We start from the raw sequence: 13,402 nt of genomic DNA on the forward strand, positions 1-13,402 counted from the left end.
AAATTAATTATTATCAACAAAATTCTTATAAAACTCAACCTGTTACTGTTTAATCTTTTCTAGGATTGCTAAATTGACATACAAAGTGTTTCAGAATGTCTCTAAACATGGTAGCAAAGACAAGGTTTAAAGGGTAGAACTTGTATTCTTGATTTACTTACTTTTGATTTTGAAAATGGTTTCTATCTATATTTGGCATTAATTATATAGATGACTTATTTTCAGCTCTTTATTAGATTTTTTGGATTTTATTTACATAATGAATTATATTAACTTTTAGAATACTAATCATAAAGTCCTGCCTAAGTATACATTAGTTTTTCTCAGAATTAACATTCTGTCATTTAGAAAAATAATATTTCAAAAACAGTTGTTGGTCTCATAAATTTTGTTGCATATTTTTAATAATTCTTTTTTTGACAGGAAAATGACTGATTACTTTCTCCATACTAAAATGTGATTTCTCTTATTTTTTGTAGGTTTTATTGGGATTTAATAATGCTGATAATGATGGTTGGAAATTTGGTCATCATACCAGTTGGAATCACATTCTTTACAGAACAAACAACAACACCATGGATTATTTTCAATGTGGCATCAGACACCGTTTTCCTATTGGACCTAATCATGAATTTTAGGACTGGGACTGTCAATGAAGACAGCTCTGAAATCATCCTGGACCCTAAAGTCATCAAGATGAATTATTTAAAAAGCTGGTTTGTGGTTGACTTCATCTCATCAATCCCAGTGGATTATATCTTTCTTATTGTAGAGAAAGGAATGGACTCAGAAGTTTACAAGACGGCCAGAGCCCTTCGCATTGTGAGATTTACAAAAATTCTCAGTCTCTTGCGTTTATTACGCCTCTCAAGGTTAATTAGATACATACATCAGTGGGAAGAGGTAAGTCACATGTTTTCTTTCTTTAAGCCATTGTTTCATGATGATTATTTGAATGTATATTTTCTTTTTTTTTCTTTTTTTAAATATTTATTTATTATTATGTATACAATATTCTGTCTGCGTGTATGCCTGAAAGCCAGAAGAGGGCACCAGGCCTCACTACAGATGGTTGTGAGCCACCATGTGGTTGCTGGGAATTGAACTCCGAACCCTTGGAAGAGCAGGCAGTGCTCTTAACCACTGAGCCATTTCTCCAGCCCCTGAATGTATATTTTCTATGCTTCTATTGCATATAAATAAATCCCAGAACAAATAAATCCCAGACTTCTCTTTTCTGGTATTTAGTGATATTTGGATCTCTGAAAGATTTGAATCAACTGAAAGTAATTATAAAACATTCTACCAATTGAATTTATTTTAAGCAAATACAGTTTACCTGGCATATTGTTATCCTAGGCAGTACAATTTTTCCCATGCCTTGGAAGATTCTTTTCATTTGATTAGGGTGCATCAAATTTCATCCTTGATGAAGATGCATAGGGGATGATTGGTGATCTAATTTATCATTACATGGAATTTATGATGGAGCAAACTGGATTGTTTCCTTGGTTATCTCTCAATTCTATAAATTCATATATGAGTTTAGCATACTAAACCTGCTTATTGTTTTTTGTTGCCTACAGTTTCCCCCAATTTCCTCATCATTTTCCCCAATTAGTCCATTTCATAATAGTGAAAAAAACACCATACCTAGGAATGAAATTAGTACGTGGAGAACACAAAGAAATAAATGCAGTGAATCTAGCCAATTAGGCCTCTTTGCCGCTGAATAGGGCTTCTGCTGTTCTTAGACAGTGGGTGGGATGGTGAAAGAGCCCTGCCAACTGCAGTTTCCAAAGGTCTGAGTTAAATATACCACCATCAAGCAAATAGGTACCTCTTTCCACAGCTAGTATAGTTACCATTTTTGGCTTTTTCCTTCATAAGCATACCTCTTTATATTAATTGTAAACTGGATTTGATTGTCTGCATAAGAACGAGAGCTCAAAAGCTCTCCAGAGTACCACAAGGAACTCTGGAATAAAAGCAGTACATGACTATAAGTTGTTTTGCTCCTACACAAATGCCTTTTGGTATTTAAAAAGACAAATTCTGCCTTTAAAGAAGTCATAAAATGCAAGTTTTATTTACTTCCTGGGCAGCTGTAGCAATGTTTTCTCTGCACGCTTGTTTGTCAATGACATTTTGGTTCACAGGATTTCAGGAAATGACACATAATAAGAAGACAGTACATAGCACACTGACGAAAGCCACACAATGGATCATCCTTAAAATATGGAGCTGGAATACAGTTAGCATCAAATGAAGCATATTTGAGGAACTGGATTCGCTTGTAATATATCTATATATAGTACACACATCTAAATGGAAATTAATGTTCAGTTCTCAAAGCATTTTTTGCAAATAAATTGAAAATATCAAATCAAGATAATTCTTGATAATAACCAATATTCATTAGGGACCTTGTATTAATGACAAGCAGTTTTTGATTTTTTGTACAAATTAGCTCCCTGAACCTTTCCTACCATCCAGCAAGATAGATTCTATTGTTGTTATCATTTTCAGATGAGGACAAGCAACCACTCTCAGGCTCCTTGCCGGAATGAAGAGGCTGTTAAGGCTTGGAGCAGTGACTCTTATTATGGCAGCCTGGCTCCAGAGTCATACTCTCAACCTGAAAAAGTGTACAGGCCTCACTGAAGCTCGTATTCTTTTCTTTATAAACATAATATTATCCCACCATTTTATAGATTGTTTATGGACCTATACAGAGCTTTTCTTACATGAGAATGTGGCCATTGTACTTTTATAAGACTAAACATCTACCCTTAAAGCAAGGACACAAAAATACGTTGACCTATAGTCTCAGATAAAACTCCCCAGTCAATTAAAAATACAGTAGGCAGTATGACTATTTTGTAATGGCTTTCAGCTTTAACCCAGTTATCCCAGAGAATGACAGCAGGATGAACAGATGGCATTCTATCAGATAAAACGACAGAGCATGTGGCCAGAGAGGATACTCCCTAACACCAACGTTTTTTGTTCCTGTCAATGGTCACAGGCACCTAGATCTGTGCAGAATGACAGGATTTAAAGGTGCCCGCGATGTCATTCAGAAACATCAACCGTCTGATCTCATTGTTGAGAAATGCAATTTAATATGCACTCAGTGAGATTTGCCAACCACACGCATTTGGGAGACAGTTGTGAGTAGGCAAGATCTTTCTTATAAATAAATGACCTTGGTAATAAATGAGTCAGAAGCTCATTTAGCTGAAGAATGTATTTATATGATATACCCATACAATAAATATCATGAATGTTTAATGTCTGATAGCAATACTCTTACTAAAGATGAAGAAATGGAATCACACTCCAGAATTTCATGTAAAGTCATTTATTCCACCTACACAATTCAAACTTGTAGTCACACACACAAAAAAAAGCTTGAATGGTTCCCAAACTGGCATGTCTCTACCTGACTTTTATAAATGTCACCAGGATGTGTTTACAAGTAGAAACACAACAGGTTAATCATCAGAAGTAGCTGTATGAGCTTTTAGATTGAGACTGCAGAGGAAGATGTGAGTTCACCCACATGGCTTTGAATTCTGAATGTTTTAGTACCAGGCTGGCTAATGCTAAATTCAGCGAGTTTGCGGAAGTCACGTGTGAAGTCTGGAGGCTGCCACTGTTCTAAATGAGTCGTTCGCAAGGCAAGCAGCTGCCTGCTATTGGGAACTGTGCTCATCTTTGGTGGTGCATTCTTTTCCACCCCCAGCCTGGATTAGTTCAACTAAAATACAACAAGATGCTCTGAAGCCAGACAAATTAGAGAAATGCTATGAATGGGATGCAGGAAGTGTAGCATTTACCCTCAGTGGTCCATCAGTGCTAGAGGTGAGCGTGTAGGAGGAAACAGTTGGTCAGGATGATCAACTTATCAATGCCCTGGGGTCAAAGTATCAAGGGGTATTTACTTCTTAAGTCAGTTGTAGGATCAATGAGTTAGAGCGAAAAGACTGAACTTTTTCAGACGAGGTTAAAATTTTATATACTGTCAAAAACACGGGAATCTGACAATTTATACAAATTAGGCTAGAAATTTTGTTTTTCCTTAGTAAAATTTTGAGCAAAGGGGCTTTCTCATTCTTTTGCTATGGGTTTTATAAGTCATTCCCCTAACCAGTGATATTGCTTTTCCTGTGGACGTCTTTCAACTATGCCAGAGTTTCTTGTGGGATGTCTGTTTTATAATCTATCACAGGGGAAAAAAAATTCTGTGTGACCCTCCCAAAAGACACATGTGGTGAGGAAATCCTTGAAAATTAAATGGACCATTATTAACAATTTGTGATGATCACAAACCGCTAAAGAGATAAAGACCAGATTAAAAGCTCAGCAAAAGGGGGATTATTCGCTGCACAAAAGCGAAGGGCTCTCAAAACCTCAAGTGCCCTGCTGCTGACCTCAGTCTTTTGTCCAAGGGGATGATCCCTGGGCCATTCTAAAGCCTTATGAAATATCATTTGAAAGCATAAAAATCACTTTGTATATGGTTACTTTGGAGTGTTGCTACAATCCCAGAGCTACATGGGAGACCAAGTCAGGAGAAAGACCAAGAGTTCCAGGCAGTCTGAGCAATATAGTTAGATTCCAACATAGAAATAACGGAATGCAGAATAACATTTGAAGACAATAATTCCCTTTTATAGGGGTTATCTCTTGTAGGTTTCCATATTTCAACTAAACTAAACATTCATTCGTGGATCATGTGAAATTATAGTGCAATGCCAAAACTTTCTGGTATAGAGTACATTTTTTTTTTTTTGAGTTCTCATTTCCTATTTCCTCAACTTCTTTTGTGTGGATTTTAAGTATGTTACAACCAAGTAAATGCATTCTTTGGCAGAAAGGAAGGCTTGCAACTCTGAATATCTTAGGCATGACAGTTGCAGATAGATAACTTTTTTGTTGTTGTTGGCATATTATGTGCTTTTCTACTAATATAGAATAGATTGTGATATTGGATTAAAAAGAGATTTGTTTACAGTTTGTGAACAGCCACACAATGTTGTTAAGGAGACAGACCTGTAGGCAACTTAGACACGACTGTCTTCCAGTTTTTTGTTAATTTTAGCATGTTATTTGGTTCAAATTAAAACTTAAATCTTGGTGTGTATTATTTAGCAATTAAAGACTTTAATATATTTTAAGGACTTGGATTTATAGAAAATACATAGATTTTTAAGTCTTGTCACAAGCAAATAATGTGTTTGCTGAAACCTGCCTACTGCTAGAACATAGAGAGGATCCTAGACAGTCTTGCTCATACCTATTGCATCCAATCTGTGTTTCTTTCATGTGCCTTCAAGGCTCTCTGGCACATGGCACTCATTGCAGCACTGCTACTTCTTTGCACCAACATTTGTTTGTTTTTGTTTTACTATAACTGAAAATAATGATTATCCCCAATGCAATAAGGTTTTATGTGTGTATCACCTCAGTCATTTTTTCCATTTGTCTGTTCTTTAAAAATGGATTCAAAGCCATTTTCACAATATATTCTATCTAGATGCACTCAGTTGTAATTGCTAGTATTATTATTATTCTGATATCTTCTACTGGCTCCGGATATTTCAGTTCATGATATTATATATGCTGTCCTTGCCTTTTCTAGACATGAACATTTAATTGGAGAAGTATATGTCCTTTTTGCCCTTGCCTCTCCTTGGGTACTAGGATAGGACCTCAAAACACAACATAAGAGCACGCTTAGAAAGATATCTGGAGTGAAAAAAAATAAGAGCATGCTATCTGTTACATGATAATTTAGGTACTAAACTGTTGGAGGGAGGCCACTGTTGGTTCCCGACTGTTCAGCCCCAAAATAATCACACAGAAACTGTATTAATTAAATCACTGCTTGGCCCATTAGCTCTAGCTTCTTATTGGCTAACTCTTACATATTAATTTAACCCATTTTTATTAATCTGTGTATTACCATGTGCCTGTTGCTTACTGGCTAAGGTTCTTTCTGGCACCAGGGGGCTACATGGCTTCTCCCTGACTCTGACTCCTTTCTTCCAGCATTCAGTTTAGTTTTCCCTGCCTACCTAAGTTCTGCCTTATCAACAGGCCAAGGCAGTTTCTTTATTTACCAATGTTATTCACAGAATACAGAGGGGAATCCCACATCATTAAACCCCTTGAATGTATGAAGAGCACTCATATTTTAATGCTGAATCATTTAAAAGTCATGTTTGCTTATATATGTGTAATGTATTAAAACACGCAGATGCAGCTTTGTAGGAAAAGCAGATATGTGAGTAGATAATTGACCTGAAGGAAGATGTGGAAAATCGTTTTTAGTGTACACAAAGAAGCTTTGAACTGTGTTTGAGCATGGATTTTAGGCTCATGGGGTGTAGCCTTACAATGAAGACACAATGCATAAACTGCCTAGCAGAGAGACTGTGCATCTCCAGAGAGAGCTTCAAAGCATAGTCTGGAATTCCTGTTAATACTGAACCAAGTAAGGTGTCATCAAGAGCGTTTAGGCAGGAAACTTACATCTTATTAGTTTGACAGATTTCGGGAGATTGGAGGCTGCTTAAGAGCGAGTCAGTGCTAATAGTAAAGGGAAAACTTTATTCCTGATTTGTAATGCCGTGTGTGCAGTTATGTCAAGCAGGATTCAGTTTTGAATAGCTAATGGGCCTATATTAGCCACGTATTCCTATCCTTAAAATATGTGCAGGAATGAATATATTATGATAAGTCTAAGAAGTAAATTTTAGTAAGTAAATTTATTATTAAGTGTCCATTGTGTTTATGATTTTTACTTTTAGGAGTTAAGTGTAGAATGGATTCTGTGGCACAAAATTAGTGTATTTTGGTTGTTTATACCAAATGGCCTTTGTTTTCCATTCAATCTAGAGGAAGTCATATAAAAGTGACTTATTATGCCAATGTATAATAGCAGCGTCCTTTGGTTTAAATAATGTGAGTCTTGTGAGAATTCTTCAAAATATTTTAATTTAATTTATGTTTATAATATCCATAAATATAAGATTCACAGTTCCATTGCTCTCTGGCTAGTATATCTTCTAACAGTGGCATTTTTACATGTGTGGGAAAGTCTCTATTCTCTGCAGCAAGTCTTTATTCTGCTAAAGACCACTAGGTGTCCCCTATCAGTTATTTTACTTGAGGGTTCTAGATTCTGAAATAATAAACTATTTCTTGTGAAAATACTCACACTACTGGAATCACTGAACTGAATGGCTGATATAGTTATAGAAAAATTAATTACCTTGAGTATTCAGTCATGAAACACTTCACTTGAGGTTAAGCAAAGAGCATTAAGTTACTTTTTAAAGCAATTGTTTTTATTTTGAGAGAACTGATTTCAGTATCATATTGTATGTTTTAAATGTGATTTTAATAGATGTACTAAAATTCTAAATTAAGATTTTTATGCATGTTATTTTGGAGATCATGCTAGATCAAGATGGCTGTTAGATGAACAAGGCAAGTGTTGATTTTCATATCTATATGCTTGAATTAACACACCTTATTTTGTGAATAGTCTTTGGTAAAACTAGTCTTTGGTAAATAGTCTTTGGTAAAAACCGGCAGATTTGTACAATATTAGTGGTTTCCACATAGAAGAAACAATTTCTTTAAATTAAATATTTTATTTGTATGGGTGTTTTGCCTGCATGTATGTTGTGTGCTTGATTTCTTCTGAGGTTAGAAGAAGACATAGGGTCCCTGGGACTGGAGCTACAATTGTCCTCTGCCATGTGGGTTCTGGGAATTGAACCAAGACGCTCTTGAAGAGAAGTCAGTGCTCTCAAATGCTGAGCCATCTTTTTAGCCTCAGAAAACTGCAATTCATGAAGAATATAAGATCAAATTTGAAATTCTCTGACTTCTTAGTTTCTTATTAATAATTCAACTTTTTTAGCATTGTAAAATTGGCCCAGTGCTATTTTACATATTTTTCAGTACTCCCATGATTAGACATTGGTAATTATTATATAAATCATATTCAAACTTTCAAAATTGTGCTATGGACACATATCTGAGTGTTATCTCCACAAAGACATCCCATGCCCTCAAGCTAAGGTGTTCATTTTTCCTTCCTGCCTCCTCCTGCTCCTTTGTTTTCTATTAATGTTAGAAGCCTAAGAGAGATTCTTGTTTCCTTTTCTCTCAGTCTCCATAGCCAACAATCAAGTCTTACTCGACTGTGCTTTCAATCTTTCCAACTCCTTGATCTTAGCAACGTCCTATTACAAGTCAAACCCAGTTTTTTTTTTTTCATTTGGATTTCTGGAATAGACTCATAACTCTATTATACATCTCTGCCTTGTTTGTCCTTCAATCGACTCAAAAGCACTACTTTTCAGAATAAATATTATATAGTGCATCTACTGGAAATATTTCTACAACTTTTCGTGACCTTTGAGATAAAACATAATATTGAAGAACTTTTGAAATCCATTCTGGCCAAATTCAATTTAGTCATGGATATTGTGCATGTTAATCCTCAATCACAATGAACTTGAACTTCTTTAGGTGTTCAGAGAAGTGATTTTACGTCCTTTGAATATATTATTCATTTTAATCTTACTTCAACTTTGTTTTGTCAATCTCAGCTAATTTATCATATAATTTTATTTGAAGATTTTATACGTATCGTTTTCATATAATTTTTATTACTTTTTATTTTTTAAAAGAAAACAAACTCTTTTTTCATTATACATACCAATCTAAGTTCTCACTTCTTCCCCTCCTCCCATTCCCTCCACTTACCTCTGCATCCCACCCTGCATTCATTCCATAGAGAGGGTCAGGCACATTGTTTGGGGGAAGGTCCAAGGCCCTCCCTACTATATCTAGGCTAAGCAAGGTATCCATCCAAAGGGAATAGGTTCCGAAAAAGCAGTAGGGATAAATCCTGGTGCCACTGCCAGTGGCCCATCAGTCTGCCCCAGCCATGCAACTGTTAACCACATTCAGAGGGACTAGTTTGGACCTATGCTTGTTCCTTCCAAGTACTGCTGGAATTGGTGAGCTCCCACTTGCGCACCAATTAGGCAAACTGTTTCAGTGGGTGTCCCCATCATGGTCTTGACTCTTTGTTCATATTCTCATCCCTCCCACTCTTCAACTGGACTTTGGGAGCTCAGTCCAGTGCTCCAATGTGGTTCTTTGCCTCTGTTTCCATCAGTTGCTGGATGAAGGTTCTCTGCTAATATTTAAGATATTCATCAGTATGACTACAGGGCACCCTCTCCTCTACTGCTTAGGTTCTTAGCTGGGGTCATCTTTGTGGACTCCTGGGAATTTCTCTGGAGCCAGGTTTCTTGTTCGCCCCATAATGGCTGCCTCAATCAAGATAGCTCTTTCCTTGCTCTCGTCTCTGTCCTTCCTCCATCTTGACCATCCCGCTCCCTCACGTTCTATTTGCCCTTCACCTCTTCTCCGTCCACTCCCACTCTTGTTTCTCTTCAGATCATATAAATCTTTTACCATTTTATATAATTTTCATCTCTCCATCTCCCTCTACAATTTTTGCCATGTTCACCTACATTCTTTCAAATGTATGCCCTTTTCTTTTAAATTATTTGTATACAAAGACATACAGCAGAGATCACTACAGAAATACATAAATCTATAACGTTTAATGAACACCTGATCATGATGGGTACTCACCCCAGTGATATATCTGTAAATCATACCTAAGGTGGCTCAGTGAACACTGAGTAATATTGGCCCAAACAGTTGAAAGAACACAAGACCAGAAATCTTTTGCAAGACAATTTCTTCCATCTATATAGAGAGAAGTCACAACCATGAAATCTCAGCAATATTTTCCCTAATTATCTCATTTTAATGTGAACATCACTTTCCTGAGGTAGAATTAACTAATCTCTCAGAGTTGGTCTCATCTCTGATGAATTTAAACAAGTCCTTGTGATTTTGTTTTATTATACTCATCCCTTTTCTACCCATTCAAACTATAATTTCCCAGCTATCTATTATAACTCCAGAAAGTTGAATTGTGGCTTTGCTCCATCTTCAGATGCTAGAATAAGCATCAGAAATAACAGTGCACAAAATCCTGCTTAATGAATTATATTGTAACCTGATGAGAACTTCAGTTCTCTTAGACTGGAAAGGCAATTATGTAGAGCCTGAGAACAATAGAGTCTCATATCCAGTACTAGAAGAATTTATGGTATAGGTAACAAAAGGGATATTGTTTGGAAGACGGAGGTAAATGGCTCCAAGGTAATTAATGTTAAATGTAGCCACTTTCAAACTTATAATAGTCTTTCCACATGTGAAGCCAGGTAAATATTGTGAGACTTTGGGAATGATTGCAAGGATCAATTATGAGCATGTGATTGATCATGTGAAACAAGAGGATAATTATAACTTTGCTCTCTGGCTTAGGGTTTTTATTGCTGCGAAGAGACACTATGACCATGGCAACTCTTCTAAGGAAAACATTTACTTGAGGTGGCAGCTTACAGTTTCAAAGGTTCAGTCCATTATCATCATGGTGGGGAGCAGGAGAAGTTGCTGAGAGAGAGTACTACATCTTGCAGGCAACAGGAAGTCACACTGAGGGAAGATTGAACAAAAGAGACCTCAAAGCCTGCCCCCACAGAGATACACTTCATCCATAAGGCCACACCTCCTAATAGTGTCACTTTGGGGGCCATTTTTTTCCCAAACTGCCACACTGCCCAATCTCATAGGATTGTTGTAAAGAATGATTGTTGAATACACTTTGAAAGTAAAGCTTTTAAATGTATAGATTATTAATATACATGTTTCTCTGGATTTAAAACATGAGAACACTTTTTAAATAAAATAACTTAGATTTGGTCTGTTGTTCTACCTCTTTCCCTTTCAAACACTGGAAACATTGTCAATGCAATTATCCATTTCCTCTGCACTAAATATAGCAAGTAGGAACCTAAAGTAGTTCATGAATACGGCTAACGAGGACAACAGCATTTAGCTTCACATTCTTCCAATGTTTCTGATAAATGTCTTACATTGTTATCTATTGTGCTTGCACACATAATAAATATTTTGATAGTTGCTAGTTTTAATTTATCTACTGTGCTCTTAGAAGGAATATTTGAAAGCCATTGCTTTGTGGATGCAGGAAATACAGTCTGCAATGTGCATCTAACTGGAAGTTTTCTTCTACTGCTAGAGTGCTTAATTGTGTGCATGTGTTACATCCATTATGCAAATGATCACACAGTACAGCTCATTTTGGTGGGTCTTCCACCTGGCACATCTGTCTTCAAACCAGAAAGATGTGATGAGATATGACTTGTGTTACAAGTGGAACAGTGGAACTCGTGATTGAAAATAATGAGGTGAAGTAAAAAAAAAAAAACTTGAAAGGAAATATTAAATTTATTTTACCAGTTCCTTTATCTCTATTAATTGGAAAGTCTGGGCTCTTATTGACAGTTTCTCACAAATTAGTCTCACATTTTGTGATACAATGTTGAAAGTACTTGTGTTCATTTAGAATAGTTGATTCCATATTCAAAAGAGTGAGGCAGAATATTTAAAATATACTAGAAATTATCAGACAGAGTCGTTTTAAGACCCATTATAACTATTATGAGAATGTAAGCATAAACAAAACCACAGTCTCTCAGTTGCACTGGGTAATGACTGAAAAAGTTTTATTTCAGCTTCCCTTTCTTGCTGATGTATGCACTTTAGATTTTGTATTAGAGGAATCATGTCTCAGTGTGAAAAGGAAGAGCTTTTGGATGGTTATATAATACTGATGGCTATTTTAAGTTAAGTCTGCCATTTAGGCCAGTTTTTTTTTTTGTTGTTAGATTCTTTTTTTTTCTTATTGAATTTTAAAGACAAAGATTTTGAGTCAGGTTACTGGGGATTTGACTTCTCCTGATGGCAGTTGTGGGGTAAAATAGTTGTTGTTCTGAGGCAATCTTATCTAACTCAGAAGTTACGGGGTCATGAAGAGTTTGCACTTGAGTATGGTATAAAGAGGGGATATCTACAATAACATGGTATCATTTTAACTTGCTTTTTTTGCATAGGTACTCTTGCAAAGATATGAATGAGAAAATAATAAAATATTAAGGAAATTCAGAGTTTGGAAATGAGAAATAAAAAATACTTTATCTGTAAGTCCTTTCCACGTAATTTTTCTTAACTTTATAACCTGAACAATGACATGTACTTGGATTATATGGTTGCTTTGACAATTAATTAGATAACTCATAGGAAAGTGGTTTATAAAATTTGAAAACTGAAAGTTTAAAGATCATATTAATGTATGACATCATCGGCCTGTCAAATCAACTGATTGATTCTCTGCTGAAGCTGAGAAAAATGGAATTTTCCATTTGTAGTATTCTCGGTTATACCTGGCAGTGAAGAGTGGAATTAGGATTGTCTTAGTCTGTGCTCTACAATTTAGAAGGCAGGAGCTGTCACTTTTGAATTATACCTAGTGGTGAGGTTAGAGCAATCAGCTAATTTATTTTGTGGGAAGATGGCAAGTTCTTGGTACAGGAAGTCGTCCTCCATTGTGCGCAATGCTCATGATTGTGAGAATGGAACCAAGGGTATCTATTTAGTACCCCTTGTTCTAGTCTACTGGCAATGAACCCGCACTTAAGAAACTTAAATACACATGTTTCAACTATAGCGTTCATTTTTTAAAAAAGCTTTCCTCTTTTTTTATCTAGCCTAAAACCTAGAAAAATACAGCTTAAAAGTGTTTAATCTGATGGTTGCCATGCCATTTATCCCTCTATACAATTATTGCAGATGTAAGTGAATTTTGTAATAACAGCTATTACCAGTGAATGTGATACAGTGCCTTGGGAAAATTACTGAATTTCTTGCTTGTGGTATCTTACACCCAAAGGATTTTTTTTCTCTAAAATAATATCAGAACGTGTATAGACTCAAAGTCTCATATGTGTTCACTGACTGCAGGCTCATGCTATGAAAAATAAATTCTTAAAAGTTCTGAGTGGCTAGGTGTCTGCTCTCAGACAGTTCTCCAGGATTGTGACATTAAAGCCTGCTATTATACGTCTAAAACCTCATATGTACTATGAGCCATTGATAAATCTCTTAGTAGACTACTGGTTGACAGGTAGCTAAGAAATAATGCTTTATACAAATTGGATAGGGACATGAATTTGAGTGTCACAAGCTCCACGAGGGAATGTGTATGACATAGACATTCTCTCAGGATGTGCAATATTTTGATGACTCGCAGAGGAGACAGGAAGAAGCAGCAATAAGTTTTCAAAAATGTATAGACTCAGAGGCTCTGTTTCAATCCTTAGAAAGCCAATGCTGTCCTGAATGGGTTTATTTTCTTTCTTTCTTTTTTTTT

General features: G+C 35.9%; 1 protein-coding gene across 1 annotated transcript in view; it reads left to right on the top strand.

Annotated features, from left to right (window-relative positions):
* Window positions 1-13,402, top strand: part of Hcn1 (hyperpolarization activated cyclic nucleotide gated potassium channel 1) — a 350,116-nt gene that overhangs the window by 59,461 nt on the left and 277,253 nt on the right. Inside the window, exon 2 of the mRNA XM_005356829.3 lies at window positions 480-903. Within this exon, the coding sequence (XP_005356886.1) occupies window positions 480-903 (424 nt within the window). The remainder of the gene's footprint in view (window positions 1-479; window positions 904-13,402) is intronic.

This window comes from Microtus ochrogaster, chromosome 19 (genome assembly GCF_000317375.1).
Source record: "Microtus ochrogaster isolate Prairie Vole_2 chromosome 19, MicOch1.0, whole genome shotgun sequence".
NCBI lineage: Eukaryota > Metazoa > Chordata > Mammalia > Rodentia > Cricetidae > Microtus > Microtus ochrogaster.